The sequence below is a fragment of the Xylocopa sonorina genome, chromosome 13 (assembly GCF_050948175.1).
Source record: "Xylocopa sonorina isolate GNS202 chromosome 13, iyXylSono1_principal, whole genome shotgun sequence".
Classification (NCBI taxonomy): domain Eukaryota; kingdom Metazoa; phylum Arthropoda; class Insecta; order Hymenoptera; family Apidae; genus Xylocopa; species Xylocopa sonorina.
Window position 1 is genome coordinate 2,754,947 of NC_135205.1, and position 19,022 is coordinate 2,773,968.

General features: G+C 36.6%; 4 protein-coding genes across 8 annotated transcripts; 2 read left to right on the top strand and 2 right to left on the bottom strand.

Moving 5' to 3' along the window:
• Positions 1–3,648: 3,648 nt before the first annotated feature.
• Shf (WNT inhibitory factor 1) lies at positions 3,649–7,608 on the top strand. The gene is made up of 6 exons (XM_076906442.1): positions 3,649–3,802; positions 4,214–4,456; positions 4,563–4,706; positions 5,447–5,599; positions 6,520–6,615; positions 6,925–7,608. The coding sequence occupies exons 1-6, from the start codon at positions 3,649–3,651 to the stop codon at positions 7,149–7,151; spliced, it is 1,017 nt and encodes a 338-aa protein (XP_076762557.1). The 3' UTR covers positions 7,152–7,608.
• Positions 5,630–6,453, bottom strand: Coq7 (ubiquinone biosynthesis protein COQ7, mitochondrial). The gene is made up of 2 exons (XM_076906469.1): positions 6,291–6,453; positions 5,630–6,207 (listed from the first exon to the last, which is right to left on the bottom strand). The coding sequence occupies exons 1-2, from the start codon at positions 6,445–6,447 to the stop codon at positions 5,777–5,779; spliced, it is 588 nt and encodes a 195-aa protein (XP_076762584.1). The 5' UTR covers positions 6,448–6,453; the 3' UTR covers positions 5,630–5,776.
• Positions 7,609–7,908: 300 nt separating the features above from the next.
• Ewg (DNA-binding protein Ewg) lies at positions 7,909–17,850 on the top strand. Of its 5 annotated transcripts, none has more exons than XM_076906430.1 (8): positions 7,909–8,063; positions 9,689–9,969; positions 11,293–11,417; positions 11,522–11,947; positions 12,287–12,589; positions 12,990–13,130; positions 13,218–13,365; positions 14,956–17,850. In XM_076906430.1, exons 2-8 carry the CDS (start codon positions 9,792–9,794, stop codon positions 15,285–15,287), a joined length of 1,653 nt encoding a protein of 550 aa, XP_076762545.1. In that variant the 5' UTR covers positions 7,909–8,063; positions 9,689–9,791; the 3' UTR covers positions 15,288–17,850. The 5 variants fall into 5 exon arrangements, with proteins under 5 accessions (XP_076762545.1, XP_076762543.1, XP_076762548.1 ...); XM_076906428.1 differs by lacking the exon at positions 7,909–8,063 and adding an exon at positions 8,405–8,543; XM_076906433.1 differs by lacking the exon at positions 7,909–8,063 and adding an exon at positions 8,405–8,543 and having other exon boundaries at positions 12,287–12,487.
• Cox5a (Cytochrome c oxidase subunit 5A) lies at positions 17,734–18,712 on the bottom strand. Its single transcript, XM_076906470.1, has 2 exons — positions 18,387–18,712; positions 17,734–18,156 (listed from the first exon to the last, which is right to left on the bottom strand). Exons 1-2 carry the CDS (start codon positions 18,589–18,591, stop codon positions 17,900–17,902), a joined length of 462 nt encoding a protein of 153 aa, XP_076762585.1. The 5' UTR covers positions 18,592–18,712; the 3' UTR covers positions 17,734–17,899.
• Between the last annotated feature and the right edge of the window lie 310 nt (positions 18,713–19,022).

Below are 19,022 nucleotides of genomic sequence, written 5' to 3' on the forward strand. Positions count from 1 at the left end.
AGAGGAAAGAAATGTGTCGGAAGCTCACATTTTCTTTTTCATTTTGGAGGTAATGAAAAGTGCGTACCAAGAATTCGCGCGCAGGGTTGTTACCAAGTGGTGTGTATCTTTCAATCGACCAAACGGAGTGATAATAGTACTGCGCGCGAGAGGATCGTTTCTCTTTTCTGAATTAGCCTGTATGCACGCTCATTCTCTGTGCGCGGTTAAAGAAGGACGAAGAGAGAGAGGGGGAAATAGGCGGTGAAGAAGAGAAAGGAGTAAGAGCAAAAACCGAACAGCCGTAAAAGATAACAATGGGCCATTTGTTAGATGGTCCAGCCCTCGGACACGCAGACCACAATGGACACTATTATCAACTATTCATTGAGCGCTCTGTTAAACCTGTTGCTCGGATCGCGTCCAAAATATCCCCCGTCCTCCCTCGGGAGCTGGCTACGCGAATTGACCTTTAAGAATAAAGGTATCGATTTAAAGAACCTTTACAGCCCTGCATACATGTCAGCAATAATGTCGTGTAATTGCTGAAGAGACAAGAGTGCTCGTTTCAATTAAATTATCCGGAACACCTTGATAAATATAGCCTCGTTTAAAATTACGACACTTGTAATCAACGTACGCGTATAACGCTGCCAGCTCCACCAAATTTCAATCTTGCATACAAAATGAAGATCCCTTTGATGTATATATGCTAAAATAAATTTGAACTTGTAATTTCCTTCCTTTAAACAAAAATAACAAGCTACGATTATCTTGTCTTAAGATGTCCAAAAGAACAAAAATAGGGAAACAAATCTTTCGCGAATGTTTGATAAAACACTTAAATTATTTAAATTTTATCTTTGATTAGCTGCGATTTTATAATGTTGTATAGGTTTGAATAATGCAACGGTGTCGACCCAAAAATAAGAGTCTAATTATTGGTAACCTACCATATCCAACGTATTATCTTTGAGAAGTACACTCACAGCACTAAATTAAATATAGCTTCTTTCTCGAGACACGCGCGCGCAAAGAAGACAGTTCACCAATCACAAGCTTGGTCCACCGCAGCGCGTCTATCGCATATCATGTATTATTCATTGACCGGATCTACATTCGATCCCTGTGGTCGGAAATAGTAATGCAATCGCTGCTCATCCCATTATTACATATATTTTTTCTACTTTCGCATTGATTTTGATTAATCATGAGGAATCGTACGTCCCCGTTCCAATGAACAATCGAGAAACAGAAAGATAAATCGTTTCTGTATCAGAATCCACGGTATGAGTGTCTCTTCATCTCTAAGTTACCAATCGGTCATTGCTATTAACTAGATGTGGAAAAAGTGAGAAGATAAGATTTGCTATTTTGATATTTAAGATGGCAACTTTGCGAGATATACGGAGTGTTTGATAATAAGTGTCCTAGTCAGAGAAAACTGGATATAATATGTAAAAATTTAAGCACACAGTTTCATAAAAAGGAAATTATAGAATTCACTTTAAATATCTCTAACGTTCCTATATATTCTACGCATTGTTTTTCTTAGGAAAAAGTCTCGATAAACCTACAGTGATTAGTTTATATAGAAGAAAATCTCAATCTTACATCTTCAATGTATCCGTTTTCGACCAAAGATTTACTGCGGAGCACCCAGTATATGTCGGGAGTATCTTGTGTACTTTTCGTCACCTGTACCTATTTGTAGAAAGTTTCCGACGGTCTGGTATGTTCCTCGGAAGATCAATCGCGTTGCGAAGAGTTGCTCGTCTCCGTGAGGCGCGAAAAATGTTTGCGGCCTGAACGACCACAAGCGCCAGAGTGTAAAATCGCGCATGTCGTATATACCACGGCACCTAACAAGCTGGCCTTTGTAGCGGATTGCAAAAAGACCATGTGGTCGAACATTCGACCAGAGAAGAATAATGCACGAAGTATAAGAAGGGCTCGGCTAAAAGAACGATGAAAGACCACCTGAAAATTTACCAAAATTTAAGACACTTAAGAAATGTTATGTAATTAAAAAAAAAGAATTGTTCAACGAGTAAAAACAAAAACAGAAGCTTCTGACATATTCAGTAAAACTGTGTCAAAAGTTCATAGCTATCTACTGCTTGTGCAGTCCTTAATACGCGAGCAAAATTCAGAAGCGACTCCCCCACCCTTGTCACGGCATTATTCGTGTCTGGTAACCCCGGTCCTGCGATTCGTTTTCGATCGTTTAAGCTCGTCCGTCTTCTCACGGCTCGCCAGTTATTCGAAAGATTTAGGAGCCACCGAAATATGTTGGATAAATCAGTGACAGACCAGGTGTCAAGCCCTGGAACAAAGTCCGAATTACAACAGTGGATTCTCTTTACCGAATGCAAAGTCGCGGGAGGATCGAGGTGGGGAATAGGAGACGAAGTACGAAAGAGAATGGAAGAAGAAACGAACACGAAGACTCCGTCCAAAGACGCTTAAAAACTGGTTCCTTCCACCCATTCCTTTTTACCTTATTTGCTAATCCGAATTCTGATTTCCATAAATCCACGTATACGATATTCAACTCCCAAGAAGATCGATATCTATTGGCGGACCGTAAAATATGTCGACTGGCTACCTTTGATTTACCAGATAAATACCAGATGCTTATCTCTCCAAGTATCCCGTCAATCTTTAATAAAATTACAGGGAACTCGCGGCATGGGCAATTGGCGTGACGTGCATCTACATTAATTTCCATCTTCGATAATCGATAATTTTAATTGATGGTTACAATTCATCATTCGCGATCCCCATCGGATGATAATCGATTCGATAGACACTTAAACTTACCATTTAAATTCCAGCAAACTTATATCCCGATTCTTACTTTCTAAGAGCCTGCAATTTTTGTTTATTTCCTTAAACAATATCTCACGCATATACTTAAACGTTTACACGTTCTAAACATTAGCAATCGTGGAAGATTTAAGAACATCGACGAGGTTAATAAAGTATGAAGAAACTAATATCGGAGGCCATGATCGATCGAATCTTAAGGGAAATTGACAATTACGATTCCGCGAATCGTTGTGCACACACCCTTATCCCCAAGCGTATCGGGACCCCATGAGAGATACAGATCTTGCTCGCGGTCGCAAGAAGACGACGAGCGGCTGCTGTAGGCCTTTTCTCATTGAGTCAGTCAGTCAGTCAGTCAGTTAGTTTGCCGCAGCGACGCGGCCCGTACGCACGTGTGTATGCACGGTCTTGTTGACTTAAGTTCGCGCGCGGCCACACCGGCTGCATTATCGGCAGAGCGAGGCGAGAGCTCTGCGACGGAGCATCGGGAAAATTGGTCGTCGGTCAACCGGTCGGCCGTCCTTCTCCCGATCGCGAGAGAGTCGGGTCCCCGTTGAACCCACGGCATTACGGGTCCCCTAGTTGTGTCAGCTCGTTAGATCGCGTGCGTGAGAACGTGCCCGTTCGTCTCGAGTCTCGCCGTGAAATCCTGAATTTCACGCGTCGAATCGTGGCGTGTCCCGTCCGGCCTGCATACACAGAGACCAGTGAGAGACGGAGTGGCACGCACACACCGAACGCGTCGAACAGCACCGCCGGAGTGAGATAGATTTACGTTGTAGCCACAAGAGGGGTTCAGTCATAAACCGTGCAACACCTGGCGGCACGTCGTTAATTATGCAGTGGGCCGCAGCCGCCCTGGCCTCGGCGGTGATCGCTCTGCTCCTGGACACGGCGGCCGCGAGGCATCACCATCGCTCCGGCAATGGGCACAAACCGACCGGTGACATTTCCCTCTGGATCGACCAGCAACAGATCAAAATGTTCAGCGGTAAGTTCGTTCCTACCCGTGCCGGTACGATCGCGATACGATTTTTCATTTCTACCTTCCAGGCGCGATGTTTCCTTGTTTGTTCTAATATTTTTTAAATCTGTTGGCGTTCTCTTCATGTCTGATCGACGATATTATTTTTCCTTCACCATACCTGTGTCGTGGTATTCAGGTTTTCCTTTACGCTGTAGAAAATTTCACGCAGCTTTTTTTATTCCGTTGAAATAGTTCTATTTGTTCAGCGTTTCTTTGCATTTTATGTAATTCTTTTACGTAAACGTTTCAGTTCGCTCTGTAAAATCGCCCCTGTGGAAGTACAAACTGATTTTACAAATGTGCTGATACATTTGTCAATGAAAAGACGAGTGACCGATCGATTGCGATCGATATTCTGTTTTCTGTTGCTTTTAGGGGTCGAAATGGAAATATTCGCGATTACCGAGGGTAAGGTCTTGCCCTATCTGTTGGATCCGGAATTTGAAAGCAAACTTCCGATCATCCCGAGCGAGGTAACATATGTGAATTTCACATGGAAATCTGGTGTAAAGAAATATTACTATAACTTTTATCGACTAAAATCGTTCGACGAGTCCATCCTTAAAACGCCGTACATAACGATCAAAACGCAAGGAAGAGTACCTAAGAGACCTAAGGGTAATTTACATATACATATATATATATATATTTTTTATTTACCAATAAAGTTTGTTTAGTCGATAAGAAAATATATACTTAACAAGCACAATTTTTATTGTCACAGAATTCAGCGTTCTATTACCTTGTTCCGGTAATAATTCGGGCATTGCACAATTGGGCATCAGTCTCATGATCAAAACACGCAAAGGGAAACCTTTAAACGGGACACCCCTTCGTCTTAATCTGAGAAAAGAGTGCACTGTGCGCGGTAAGTGCATTAATCGCGTCAACGACCTTCACAACTCCACTCGCACACACAAATTTGTATTAGCAATAATTAAAAGCCTAATTTGCAATACATCGATTGAAAACAATCGATGTTTGTTTTGTTATTATCGTTTAATTACTGTATGGAACATTTTTTTTGCAAGAAAACGAACAAGGCACCATTAATACACAAAACAAAAATCTCTAAATTATAGCAATCGTCTTTAGAAGAAAAAGAATGAATTTTAAAATCTTATGTATTCGAGTGAAAACGTTTTTGTGCGAAGCTTCAGTAGTGTACACACGTTTTATATAGCATGAACACAAGAGGGACCAATATTAACGCCTTTATCTCACAGATCGTAATTGATTAACTTTTTCGGTCGAATGAACGCATGACTTTATTTTAAGCCGAAAAATAATCCTGAAATTTCTGTTAACGAGAGTCAATCTTAAGTGACCGAAATATTCTTTAAACGATGGTCAACATATGCAATTATACTTATCTCTTAAATTTGAGTGGGCGTTGCAGAAAATAATCGCTCAATGCCTCGGGTTCATTTGCAATAAACGATGATTACTTGTAACATAAAAGAGGAAGTCAAAATTAAATTAATTTATGCATGTAATTTGATACCTCGTATTAATGCACACAAAGGTCCACAATTATTATTTCACTTTCATATATATCAATGCTATGAAAATAAATTTTTATCTTTATACCATATTTTTTTGTTACAGAACCCAATCCTGGACCCTGCCCAGATGGATATTTAGGCCCACCTCATTGCAAAAAGGCGTTATGTTATCCAAATTGTATGAATGGTGGTAACTGTACAGCTCCTGGTATTTGTTCATGCCCCGCAGGATTTCAAGGACCGTACTGTGAAGGAGGTACTTTGAAATCAGACTGAGATATACAGATGAAACAGACACTATATTTTATTTAATTAAAACTAAGCTAGTCTTTGCAAGGGGAAATATTTTGTTAATTTTACATATTCGTACTATATTAATAAGTTATACAACCTTTGATTATACAAATAATGGGTTATACCTGGATTACATAACTTATATAACTTTCGATATAGATATAGCAGTCTTGCAGCCAAATTTAATGACATTCGTCAAAGCTTGATAGAATGGTGCTTGTTCTGCACCATGTTCTATACCTGTATCGTGATGTTCTTGTTCTTCGTCACGAAATTGCTTTATGGTTTCCAATACCTCTTTGTCTATTTTTTCACCACTTTCTGTTAATGTACGTAATTGATCATTATAATGTTCTGTGATTACTGTTTCAACGGCTACAGTACAAGCCATAGCTGCTTTTTCTCCCATAAGTGCTGTACCAGCACCAAGGACAAACCCAGCAATGTTCCAAACAGGTGTTAAAACAGTGGGTCTCACGCGATATTTTCTAATCAATTCCTCAAACTTTGCACGATGTTTCTTCTCTTGATCCCACATGTGCTGAATAGTGGGGCCAACAGGTGTCCTACCTGCCTTATATACCCATATTAAATTCAAAATTATTTAAAAGAGAAAGGACAATGTCCTGAAATGCTTATAACGTGTTTTATACCTAAGACAGCCATTTGTCCGGCATATATTCTATCTGCTCCTAATTCTCCAGCATGATCTACCCTTATAATGGAATCTAACAGTTTGTCCGATCTAATTGCTCTTGGAATAGTTGATGTGCTAACTAATCGAACTTCAAGCTGCTTCACGTGCAGCATTTTTTTCTATAAACTTTAAAAAGATATCTTTGATGTACTTTCTTTTTGTAACCAAAACAATATCAATTTTAGGTATATGTGCAGAAAAATGTTTAAATGGCGGGAAGTGTGTGCAAAAAGATACTTGTGAATGTCCGAAAGGTTATTTTGGATTACGTTGTGAATTTTGTAAGTAGTAGAAATGTACATTTACTATTTAGAATGTTGGTACAGTTGTTCCTCGACTTATATAGAACTGTGCAAATGAGATTTACAATTTCAAAAGAAAATGTATAAGAGAAAAATTTGTGTTTACATTGAAAATATTCATTTCATATATTTGCAAAGAAACAACAACAATACAGAAAAAATTAATTTATAATATAAATATAAGAAATATTGGCAAAACAAGTAAATTATTAATCAAGTAAAAAGTCTACATAAATCAAGGAACAAGTTTTTCAATTCTTTTTTTATAATGAATATATTGGCTTTCAGCGAAGTGTGTAATACCCTGCTTAAATGGAGGGAAATGCAAAGGAAACAACGTGTGCAGATGTCCTGCTGGTTTTAAAGGTGATCATTGTGAAATAGGGAGACGATCTCCGCAACGATCAGCATGCACAAGAGTGTGCAGAAATGGGACTTGTCAACCTGATAACACTTGTCTTTGTGAGCCTGGTTGGTTTGGAAAGTTGTGCAACAAGAATAAGCCATGGGCTTAAAAGTCGACAGATACTTTCCGCTAGTGGTATTATGTCTAGCACCAATTGGATTAATGCTTTAATATAAAATTCTAAAATGTCTTGGAACTTACAATCCCATGTACTTTGTCGTTACTCATGCGTTTAAGGCATTTCTCACTTTGAACCTCGCATTTATTTTAATAACTTTTATTAACTTTCTATACTTAAGACAACGCTGCGTGAATACTCAAAAACCTTGAAATCATCAATTTTACGAAGTATTATTTTGTACATTAAATATTATCAAATCCAATTGGTTAATACCACAGAAACTAACGTGTATAGTTAGTAATATACCCCACCCCAGATGTGATATGTAAAGCTGCTTTACAACATTTTATACTATTAAATATTATTTTTAAATAATATACTTTTATATTGTTAGATTTATTATAATGATTGTAAAAAAAATAAAAATGTATTTTCTCCCTTGTAATCAATATTCTCTGATGATGATCGCATAGGATTGCATGTCACATTAAATTATCCTTGAGATTTGAGATGGAACTTTGGACTGAAAGAGTTATTTGTAAGAGGCTGACAACGTGAAATCGTGATCGAACAAAGAATGCGACTGAGAAAATATTGTGTACCCACGTAGTGTCTCGATCGAAGGGAGGAACGCGAAAACAACGCGTGGAAGCGATTGTTCTGGCTAAATTTCAGGTGTACAAGTTTAGGTTAGGCCGAGTTTGAGTAACATTGTTCCAGGGACGCTAAGAACAGGAGTCACGTGTTTCAGGGTCCAATAAGAACGTACATCGGATGGACGCCATAACGCGTACCCCAGTGGTACTGGCCAATCACGTTATTCCAGACCCGTATACATGTATATGGTGTTCGTGTTTCCGTGGTCGCTGGTACCCTTTTCTGGATTTTCACGAGAAATCGGTGAGTGCCGAATAAGTATCGGTGCGTTATTAGCACGTAAGTGATCGTTGAGGGCCCGGGCGATGCGCGGGTGTTGCGCATTCGCGAAATAAGGGCAATTTCGCATCGTCTGCTTGGAGTGCACCGCGCAGGCTCGCTCAAAATGGCCGCCTCGCTGCCGCGTTTGTTGTGGTGGAGATGGAGGGCCGCGTAGCCGATCGATACGCCTGCTGGCGAAACTGGCCATGGTGTCTATGGCGGCTGTTGTGCGTGTTGTGGCGTGGCGCGACATATACGCGACTTACAAGCGGTGAGATAGAAGGTCGCGTGCTAGCCTCACGGTGGTGGTGTTGTGCGGATGAGCGTTTCACACGGGTGGCGAGATGACCGCGAGACGCGAGCGTAGGGCGTGGTGAGAGAGCGTAGCCGACGGCGGCCTCCCCGCAGACGCGAAAACCCTGAGCCCTCCCTGATCGGGTGACCACTCACGGGACACACAAGGTGCGTACGCAACTCGCGATTTTCACTGGGCCTGCTCCATGGCTCCGCGGTACCGCGGTCATGAGCTTTGCGGCCCCGGAGGTGGTCTCTTTTGCGTGTGCCCTGCGCATTTTCATTGCCCCCCCAAGTATCACCAAATAAACGCGCCGTGTGCGCGGCTTGGCGCATCCTCTCTCTCTGTTCTCATATCTCGTCACGCTTTGCCAAGCCACGCTCTTACCAGCCTTCTTAACTGCCCGTCCGCCGTCGACGGTCTGTCGTCTGTCAAATTCATCCGCCGAATCTATCGATGCTCTTCGCTGTCATGTCGAGTTTAACGCCGGCCCGCCACGATTCGTCCGTGCCGCACGAATATCCTATGTCTATGCACGGGCCACGGCCACGACGTCGCCGTTCCCGTTACGTCTTCACGAGCTCTCCGTCTTCACGAGGTTTTTTTCCCTGCCGCGTATATCTTGCGTTCCAAGATGCGTGTGCGCGGCTCCCAAGCGTACGCGCGGGAAACATTTCCGCCTGAAATTGTTTTTCTTAAGTTTTTCTTTATAACATTCACCCCGTATGTAGTATTATTATCTTCGATTTTTATTTATTATACTTTATCTTTGCCATGCGGTATATAGTTTTCTACCTGTGAAAAACTACATAACAGTTATCAATGCTTACAGATGCAACTTATCACATTGTTATTTCTTCTACCTTTTTATTCATATATATGAACGCACAATATGGAATAAAACTACATATTTATGTTATATAGATGGTGCTACCATTTGTTTTGGTTGCTCTTAACATACTACCTTAATGTAGTCATTTTATTTTAACTTTATCAATTTCATTATTTTTTTATTGCTAGATATATGTCTATTTTAATAGTGTTATCACTTATGAAATATACTGGTAGAATAGTTTAATTTTGATATTAATTGTTTTTTGTTATACAGAATGAAAAAGATATTCGATTGGAGAAAAATATCTTCTACGTATAATTAAATAATTTTTCTTTGCGAAATTAATGGATCTCTGTAACAAGTAATTGAGAAAATTACAAAGTATAGATTTTATTTAAATATCTATTTTCTCTTATCGAATTATATATTTACAATAAAAGGTTTCTCGTTCATATAAGCTTGTTTCTTTTAATATAGGTGAATGTGATGTAGAAGGAAAACCAAAACTCAAAGATTGACATCTGCTTTGACGGGGCATTGCAATATAATCAAGGACAAGACGGGCGACGAGGATAAGAAGATGGTATCTCTGCCTAGTGCAGAATCTGGCACCATGGACAGAATCTCAGATGATGACGATGATGAGCCAAGTAGCGGATCTGAAACGTACGAAGATGGTGACCTCCTGACAGCTGCTATGGATGATGACGTCACGGCCCAGCTCGCCGCTGCAGGTTGGCAAATCAAACACGCTAATGGTGATTTCCATTTTTTTGCTTTTTCACCTTTTGAGTTATTTATGTTCTAATCATTCTCATTTTTCAAAGGAAAGTAACATACAGGATGCACCAATAATGTTAAATGATCAATTTCCATAAGTAGATAGGTATAAAAAAATAATAAGTAAAGGATTTCATAAATTATATTTCTGTTTGTTAAAAAATACACAAATTAATTTGTATAATATGTAAAATTCTTTGAATTCTTTTAAACATAAGTAGTGACATTATGCTCTGCATATAACATTATGATAGTCACATTGATTTGACTTAAAGTTACTTGATTCGCGATGAATAGAAAGATAGAGGAGTGAATACTGCCTGCCAATGATAACATGTAATCTGATAACTTAATCAGTTTAGATACACATGAAATGACTCTAAGGACACCTAATATCATTAACACTTTTAGTTACTTGTGTTTCTCTTACATCATTTAAAAGCAAACAGATAAGTTTATTGTTTTTAGCATTTATGTCATTGACAGTGCAGCATGAGAGTTTGTTTTCTTTTCTTTTTCTTTTTTTTTTAATCATTCTAATTTTATACTTTAAAATAGTGCAATAGGGAGATATATCATGAAATCATGAAAAAAAAAACAAATTATTATTATTATTGAATACATTTCACTTTATTTTATATGCTATATTATTATTCGCTTCATGCTTTTAATATTCAATGTACACATTGAAAGTGAAATACTGGTTTTTATATTTTTAAATTTCACATTTTTATATGTCATTTTTATTTGCCGTATTTAATACTATACATGTATCATTCTTTTGGTGTTCGTTAAATCATCACAGCTTTAATATTAATTCAATGTTCGTTATTTAGATTTGTGTTTCATTTTGTGCCGTAAACTTTTATTTTTTTTTGTTTAGCATTTCCATATGTTATAGTACAATGTAATATTTTGTAGATATTCATTTTCATCTTGCCCAAGGAAAAATTCAAGAATATATTATATATGTCATTTCTATATTATTGCTATTAAATGCAATCTTTTTGATTTTACACATACATCGATTTAATTTAAATTTATGCTTATAATATATTCTTGGATATATCAAGCATGTTTCATCACTACTGCTTTTGCATCTCTTATGTTTTGAATGAACTAAACTAAAGATATATGTGTTAATAATGTCAGTAAAATATATATAAATGAATAAATATTAATTAAATTATTTCGAAAATAAATGTTACAGAGCAATAAAAATTTCAATATTTCACTGACATTTTATTTGGTGTGGGACTGCAAAATTAGAAAACATATGGTTAATAATATGCACAATTTAGGGCCTGTTGGCGTAGCCGCAGCCGCCGCCATAGTCTCAGCGAAGAAAAGGAAACGACCTCATAGTTTCGAAACAAATCCAAGCATTAGAAAGAGACAGCAGAACAGACTTTTAAGAAAACTCAGAGTAAGCATATATGTTACTATATTTTTACAAATTAAACATATTATTGTAATTATGTACATTAAGTTGCACACGTCTATATTAATATGACACGTGTATCATTACAGCAAACCATAGATGAATTCGCGACGCGAGTTGGACAACAAGCAGTAGTATTAGTAGCTACACCAGGAAAGCCAAACAGTAGTTATAAAGTATTCGGTGCGAAACCGTTAGAAGATGTAGTAAAAAATTTAAGGTCTGTTATAATGGAAGAACTTGAGAACGCGCTCGCACAACAAGCCCCGCCGCCAGTACAGGACGATCCATCTTTATACGAATTACCGCCTCTTATAATAGATGGCATACCTACACCCGTGGAAAAAATGACGCAAGCTCAACTCAGAGCTTTTATCCCGTTAATGTTAAAGTATTCTACAGGCAGGGGTAAACCTGGTTGGGGAAGAGATAGTACGCGGCCACCGTGGTGGCCGAAGGAACTACCTTGGGCAAATGTGCGTATGGATGCGAGGTCCGAGGATGAGAAGCAGAAGGTTTGTAAATATCATTAAAAATTTGAGGCTACGAAGGAGAAATTGAAACTCCATCTTTGATAGATTTTGCGCTTTCTTATGGTTTTTAGAATTTTTAGTTGATGAAAGCGACATAATGTGATTATAAGTTAAAATACCTAGTAGTAAATATTTATCAATGTAATCAAACGCAGAATTTTACGAAGATGTAAATTTCTGTTTTCTTATTTTCTAGAAAACAACAGAGACTGAATTTTTACAGTTTTTGCTCAGAGTATACATTTCTAAATTGCTTCTCCAGTTTACGGAACAATAATTTTCTTAATTACTTAATGGTTGTTTTTACTGTATTCTTTTTAGATCTCTTGGACCCACGCATTAAGGCAAATTGTAATAAATTGTTATAAATTTCACGGAAGAGAAGATCTTCTGCCCGCGTTCAGTGAAGAAGATGACAAATCAAACGTACTAATACAACAGTCGACCCCTCATTCTTCGTCACACCCATCGCATTCATCCAGTCAAGGTCAAGGTGGACAGTCCCAACAACAACAACAGACGGTGGGAGTTGTTCGTCTCAGCAGCACGGATTCATCTAAGGGAAACTCTTCGCCAGCACAAATCATTGCCGCGTCTCCTACAGCTCTTGCCACTGCCACTCAGGTGGGAGTGGATAGAGTACAAAAAGAAAGAAGAATTAAACGAAACAACATGATCGAATATGTTGAGTTATTTTATACGATTTTACACCTCTTCAATTGTGTATCAATTTTATAAGATCATGATGTTTTTTTTAAATTCTGATTCTGTATTCAGAATAATTAGAATTTGAAATTCCTTTACGCGTAACTTGCGTTTATGTTCACGTGTTTGGTTTCCCTTATTTGAGTTTGATCTATCTTTTCTTTTTATAATCGTTATGGTCATATTCTGAAAATAAATTTTATTTCATATTTTATACGCAACATTCTTGTTATTTTTCAGTTGCGCCGCATGTTTTACATTCTTTACTATTGAAAGGAAAACAAAACGTTGCAATTAACAGTATACCGTTACGTTTCAGATGACAGCCCAGTATCCAACAGCAGTTTTACAAACAATATCGAATGCTGATGGCACTGTGTCCATCATTCAAGTCGATCCTAGTAATCCAATAATTACGTTACCAGATGGCACAACAGCTCAAGTTCAAGGTGTTGCTACCGTAAGTTATGACAAATTACGTTTTTAGTTTGCGAATAGAATAGGAATAGAATAGTGAATAAGAGTCTAAACTTTCATTCATATACAGATCCACACGAGTCAAGGGGAAGTTCAAGCACTTGCTGAAGTAGCAGGCGGCGCGGAAGGTGCTAGCGTCGCTGTCGACCTGAACAGTGTTACAGAAGCGACGTTAGGTCAAGACGGTCAGATCATTCTCACAGGAGAAGACGGACACGGTAAAACAGTTTTCTATAGGCTCTGCACCGTCGCCGGCCAGGAGCTACTTGAACAGTGAATTCACATTTTTACTGGCCCCGAGGAGTCCTTTGTTGTTTTGCATGCTGTCTGCTACGCTCCATTCAAGAAAAATACCTACGTGTTCTACTACTTTGTACAACGAAAGTAGAATATCGATTAGTTATTTCTTTTTTTTTTTTCTTTTGGTACTGTACATACGCAATTTCACTCACGGAGCTATGCACAGCTTTATTTTAATTTTCTCTTTAAGAATCCATGATATACATGCGTGAGAAATCAATCAGGGGAACCGTTCAGAGCACAAATATTTATGACGTACTGATTTTTACGAATTAATTCACGTTCAAATGTCGCGTGATAAAAATAAAAGAGTCTAGAAAAGATATCTAGATCGCTCTGAATGTTGTGTTGTTTTGTATGTGTTTGTGTACGTTAGACTATTCTCTTTTTGAGATGACGAGATCGAACTTTTTTTTTTTTTTTAGAGGGAGATGAACAAGTGGTAAAATTAAATTGATATGTATATGCATGTACATACGTTTCTTTTTAAAATCATTAAGATAAATCTAATCGAAAAAAAACAATACATTTATATACGTAAGTGTTGCATGTGTAGTTTGTACTCCTCTGAGTAAAAACAGATCATCAGATTCCATAACATTTTAAAATGCGTAAGACGTAATATAAACGGGTTAAAATCGAATTAATTCCCATGGATTCTTAAGATTTTAAATTTAACGAGAAAATAAAGGAAGGTATCAAAAAAAGGAGAACCTGTCCCTGTTCTACAATCACTACTTACCATTACTACCGAAAAATTGGTTATTTACTTTAATTAAAAAAAACAAAAGAGAAATAAAACTGCTGTACATAGAGTATTTTTTGTTGATGTTTTTATTATTTTATAGTTGTTGTATATTCAGCAGCCTTTGTTTAAGCTACTCGCGCGATCGTTACATCTTAATTTATTCGAAATAAATTATGTTAAACAGAAGAAGAAATTGTACTTTATATAATTTGCGCACATCCATCTTGATCTTATTGGAATGGCTTAAACATTTGTTGCTTTTTATTAATGCCTTATTTTCTCTGAAGCGTAGATGTGAATTACGTTTGCACATTAATGGTATTACATTGAAAGGGTGTGTGCCAGAAAATAAGATAACGCTAAAAATTGTAACGAAATAAGTCTTGATTTAAAATGAAATTAAACACTTGACATTATATAGTAAGTATATCTACTTTTCTTTAGCACACCCGTCGGTTTTTCTTTTTATACAGTACAATATTAAAATTGACCTATCGTTTAAGCTCTAGAGAAATCGTGTAGTTATTAAATGCTTGGCTGTATTGTAAACTGGTAGCATGAACGCGAAACAAGTCCAAAAAAAAACTCAAAGTTGTAGAATTTATATTCTAGAAATAAAGATACATAATCGACTAAGGATACATGTACGGGTATAAATGCTTTCCGGATGACCGAGTTTTTATTTTCTAATTCCCAGTTTGCTATACAGAAAGATGCCTGGTTAGGGGCAGAACACAGGACAGTTAATTCTCTGTTTCAGGCTATCCTGTTTCCGTATCAGGGGTAATAACAGTACCAGTATCTGCTAGTATGTATCAAACTATGGTTGCCAATATTCAAAGTGACGGTACGATGCAAGTAGTGACGCCGATGGTTCAAGTCCCAAAAGTTGAGCCTGGAAACGGGGAAGCTAGCATCGAGGCTGTCACCCTTCAGGGGCATCCAATGACTATGATAAATGCAGCGGGTGAACATCAAGTTCTTCAAGTGATATCGTTGAAGGACGCCAACGTCCTAACGAAGGCCATGCAGGCTGAAGTTGTGAAAGACGAGGACAGTCAACAACAACAAACCGTCTCTAGTCCAGAATAAACCGTTTTACCATAGTTAATACGAATGCTTTTATGTTAACACCAAAATGCGACAGGTGCACATTTAGTGGTGTTCATAAGAGAAAGAGTGAGAGAGTATTAGAAATGATATGTGTTATTAATTATTAAGGGGAAATGATTGTGTCTTTTCCGAATCATCGTATAGTGTGCTCTCTTGTTAGAGAGAAACAGTAAAAAAGGGAATAAAATAAACGCGAAACGACGAATATGTTTGAAGAGTGAAAAAGAATGATTGAATGCTCGACGACTCATTGGACTTGAATGTAATCATATTTGTATTCAAGATTCATTGTAGACACTTAGAAGTATTCACTTGTAATTCAATTTCTCGAAGGATACTACTAATTTTTAGAAAGTACTACCACACTCGATGAACGTGAATCGTGGAATCGACAAGTTTCATCGATATATTTATAACGACAGTATCAACGATCTGGGGGATACAACATTTTCCAGATTTGCGAAACACGGATACGAATATTTTCGTCTAGTCTTAGTATCGGGTCTTTAAGAACGATCGATATACCAAAGAATTTTAGATTTCCGTTCAATTATTTTTCGCGAGCGTATTTTTTAAAATGAGTTATATAATTTAATTATATCAAGTCGATAATCCGAGAGGAATTAATCAAACGAGTTGATGTTGTAAACAGTATGTAATTCATAGCGAACTCATTCGTTGAATTCATTAATGAGAGTTTTTTTTTCTTTTTTTAGGTGAAAAACATTTTTTCGTGGATTAGTAACATTCAATTTTTCTTAGAATTTTAGAACTTATAATGAAATGTGGAGAATCTTTTTATGATACAATGAAGAGTAATCGACCCTACACATTTCATGGTATTGGAATTTTGATTTAACTAAATTTGGCTATCAAATTAAGGGAAGAAACATGTAGCCTATTTTTATGATAAATTGAGATATAAAAACCGAGTCTTTTTTTGGCGTGATAGAGACATATAACGATACATATTAATATACATTAATGATCGATAGTAGCGGTAAATGAGAAAAAAAAAAGTTAAGCATTTCTGACGGGTACAAATAGGCTATAAGGCATAATTTTTTGAAAAATAAGACATGGATTTGAAGTCTCAATGCACACCCATAAAACATAAATTAATTTTATCGTATTATTACTATGTTGTATTAGGGAATTATTTTTTAAATGATGCTATAAAGAACACTATATAATTCGTACAGAAAAGAATAGACACTAATTTTGTTTTCATAATTCTGTTTCACTTTCTTAATGTTACAGAATGTAGGAATGAAGAATCATGTATTGTTCTTTATCTTTTATTTTTCAGGTAATCTAAAATGTATTTATTTTTGTTATTAATGAAAAGGAAAAGAAAACCGAAATGTTTCCATGCATTTAAATGCCAACTCACTTTTATACATAATATATATATATACATATATATATATCTAAAGTTAGGAAAAATGTTATTTTTCTGTGCAATCTTGTTTCAATGTTGCGGTGTCAAGTTTTGCGAGGATGTGTGATTGACTCTTTTTGAGAATGATCTTTTTGTTACTTTAACGATCTTATTTACAATTTTTATACTTTTTAGTATCTTATACGTACTAACTTGTGTGCATTACTATTATACATTACCTAGCTTGCAGATGAATTTAATTACGAGTTTGTGATACTGATTTAGTTTAACGTTTATTAGTACACGTGTCTTTATCATGGATGAAGTTCCTGTAGATGTGTAGTACACTCTTCTCTTTGAAAAAAAAAAGCGTATGTCAGGAGCAGAGTCGTAACATTGAAACAACAAACTGCCCTCGACACCAGGTATGAACAACACCAAAAATAAAAAAAGGTTTTTATATAACATTATAGAAGAAAGTAGTTAAATTTAATATAATTATTGGTAGAACAGTTCACGAAGGCTAGATATTAATTGTTACATTGTTTTTTAAAACTATGGCGATTACATACAAAATGTAATATATTGATACTCCCACATGTAAGACCATGTTGTACTTTTCGTTCTCGTTTGTAACAGATCACATGGAAGATAAATTAAGTTTAATGACATTCAAAGAAGAAAAAAAAAATGTAATACCATTTTAGATAATTATAGATGTACGTGTACATGACTTTATCACTGTGTATCTTACAATGTAATTTGTACATATGTCGTTGTTGTGTCACCTTTCTGCTTTGGTTACTTTTGATGTAAAAACAAAGAAAAAGGAAAAAAAAACTGACAAAAAAGAAAAAATATTCAGAATTTAGATGCAACATAAAGAACCAATGGAAGTTGCAATTGAAATATAATGCGTACATATCATTTTGTTTTGTTAATCTAAATGATCTTGAATGAAATTACATAAGTACCAATTCGTTTTCTATATTTTCATTTTCATTCAATGATAACGTGTGCTTTACATATAGAACAAGTTTGACATACAATGATAAATATTTATTTAAAACAATGTATAATAACAGATGCAGTGACAGTTGATATTAATTGATCCTGATTAAAGAAAAGAAACTGTCCATCCGTTTACCTGTCGAAAGTTCATCGAAAAGCACCTCTATGCACAAATACTATCAACATTAAATAAATAACTTTACTGATGTATATCGTCAACAGACTGAAGTGCTAGTTCAGGTTTATCGTAACCAAGCTCTTCCAGTGTGGTGATACCTAATTCGTCCATAGTGGGTTTAATTTCTTGCATAATGTAGGGATAAATCTCGTTAACTTTATTTCCGCATTTATCTTTCACAAATTCTAAAATCCGGATGGTAAGAGCGAAATCGTTCAATCGTCTGCATGCTCTGAATGCCGCACAAATGATAGTTGGGTCAGGCACAAGATCCATACCTGAAAAAGCAATAATTGTTATGACCATCGTTATAATAGTAGTTATTCTACCGTACTGTTTAAATAAATGAAAATGAGACATCCAAACAGAATCATTTTCGAGCACAACGTTATTGTTTTACTTCCATTTAATCGAGGACGATTGTGATTAAAAATTCGACCACAACGTCCGTCACGAATGAACGATGATTTTAGACGTACAATAAAAAGATAATTGTAAATTTCCTAACCAGCTAATTTGTTCATAACTGAACGAATTTCCCAGTGATCGATATCTGGACGGTTCAAGTACTGAACGTATTTGCTGTTAAATTGTTCTTCGTCTTCTAGGGGTCCATCGTGCGCAGCTCGTGCATTTTGAATCCCAGAGGCTGTCCGTGGAATTATTGAATTTCTTACAACATTAGTTGCTTGCCTTCCCACGAATCGCAACATTTTTCACGTAATTTCACTGAAAGCTCAACGAATTCGAGGGTAAGGATGTGTAACTGCTTGCGTAATTCCGATTAGAGACGGAAACCTGCCTTAGATGTAATTCGAACACTCTTGCCAATCTAACTCGTAGCATACAGTAAATGAAACCTGCAGACACCTTTGATGCGCGTTATCAAAAATTCAGTGCGCATGCGCGTCCTAAGTGAGCGATCGCAACGCCATTTAAATGTCCGCCTCACTTGTGAGCTCTCTCGTTTATGTATAGGTTATGTCTTCACCGTTGTTAGTACGTTTACTTAATTAGATTTAATTGAAATAACAATTCATAAAAAACAGAAGTTTCAACAGTTTCTTTGTTAAATTGTGCGAGTATAGTTATATTTTTAAAATGGATTTAAATATTTCTTATGTTTCCGAATTGTGTTTGATTT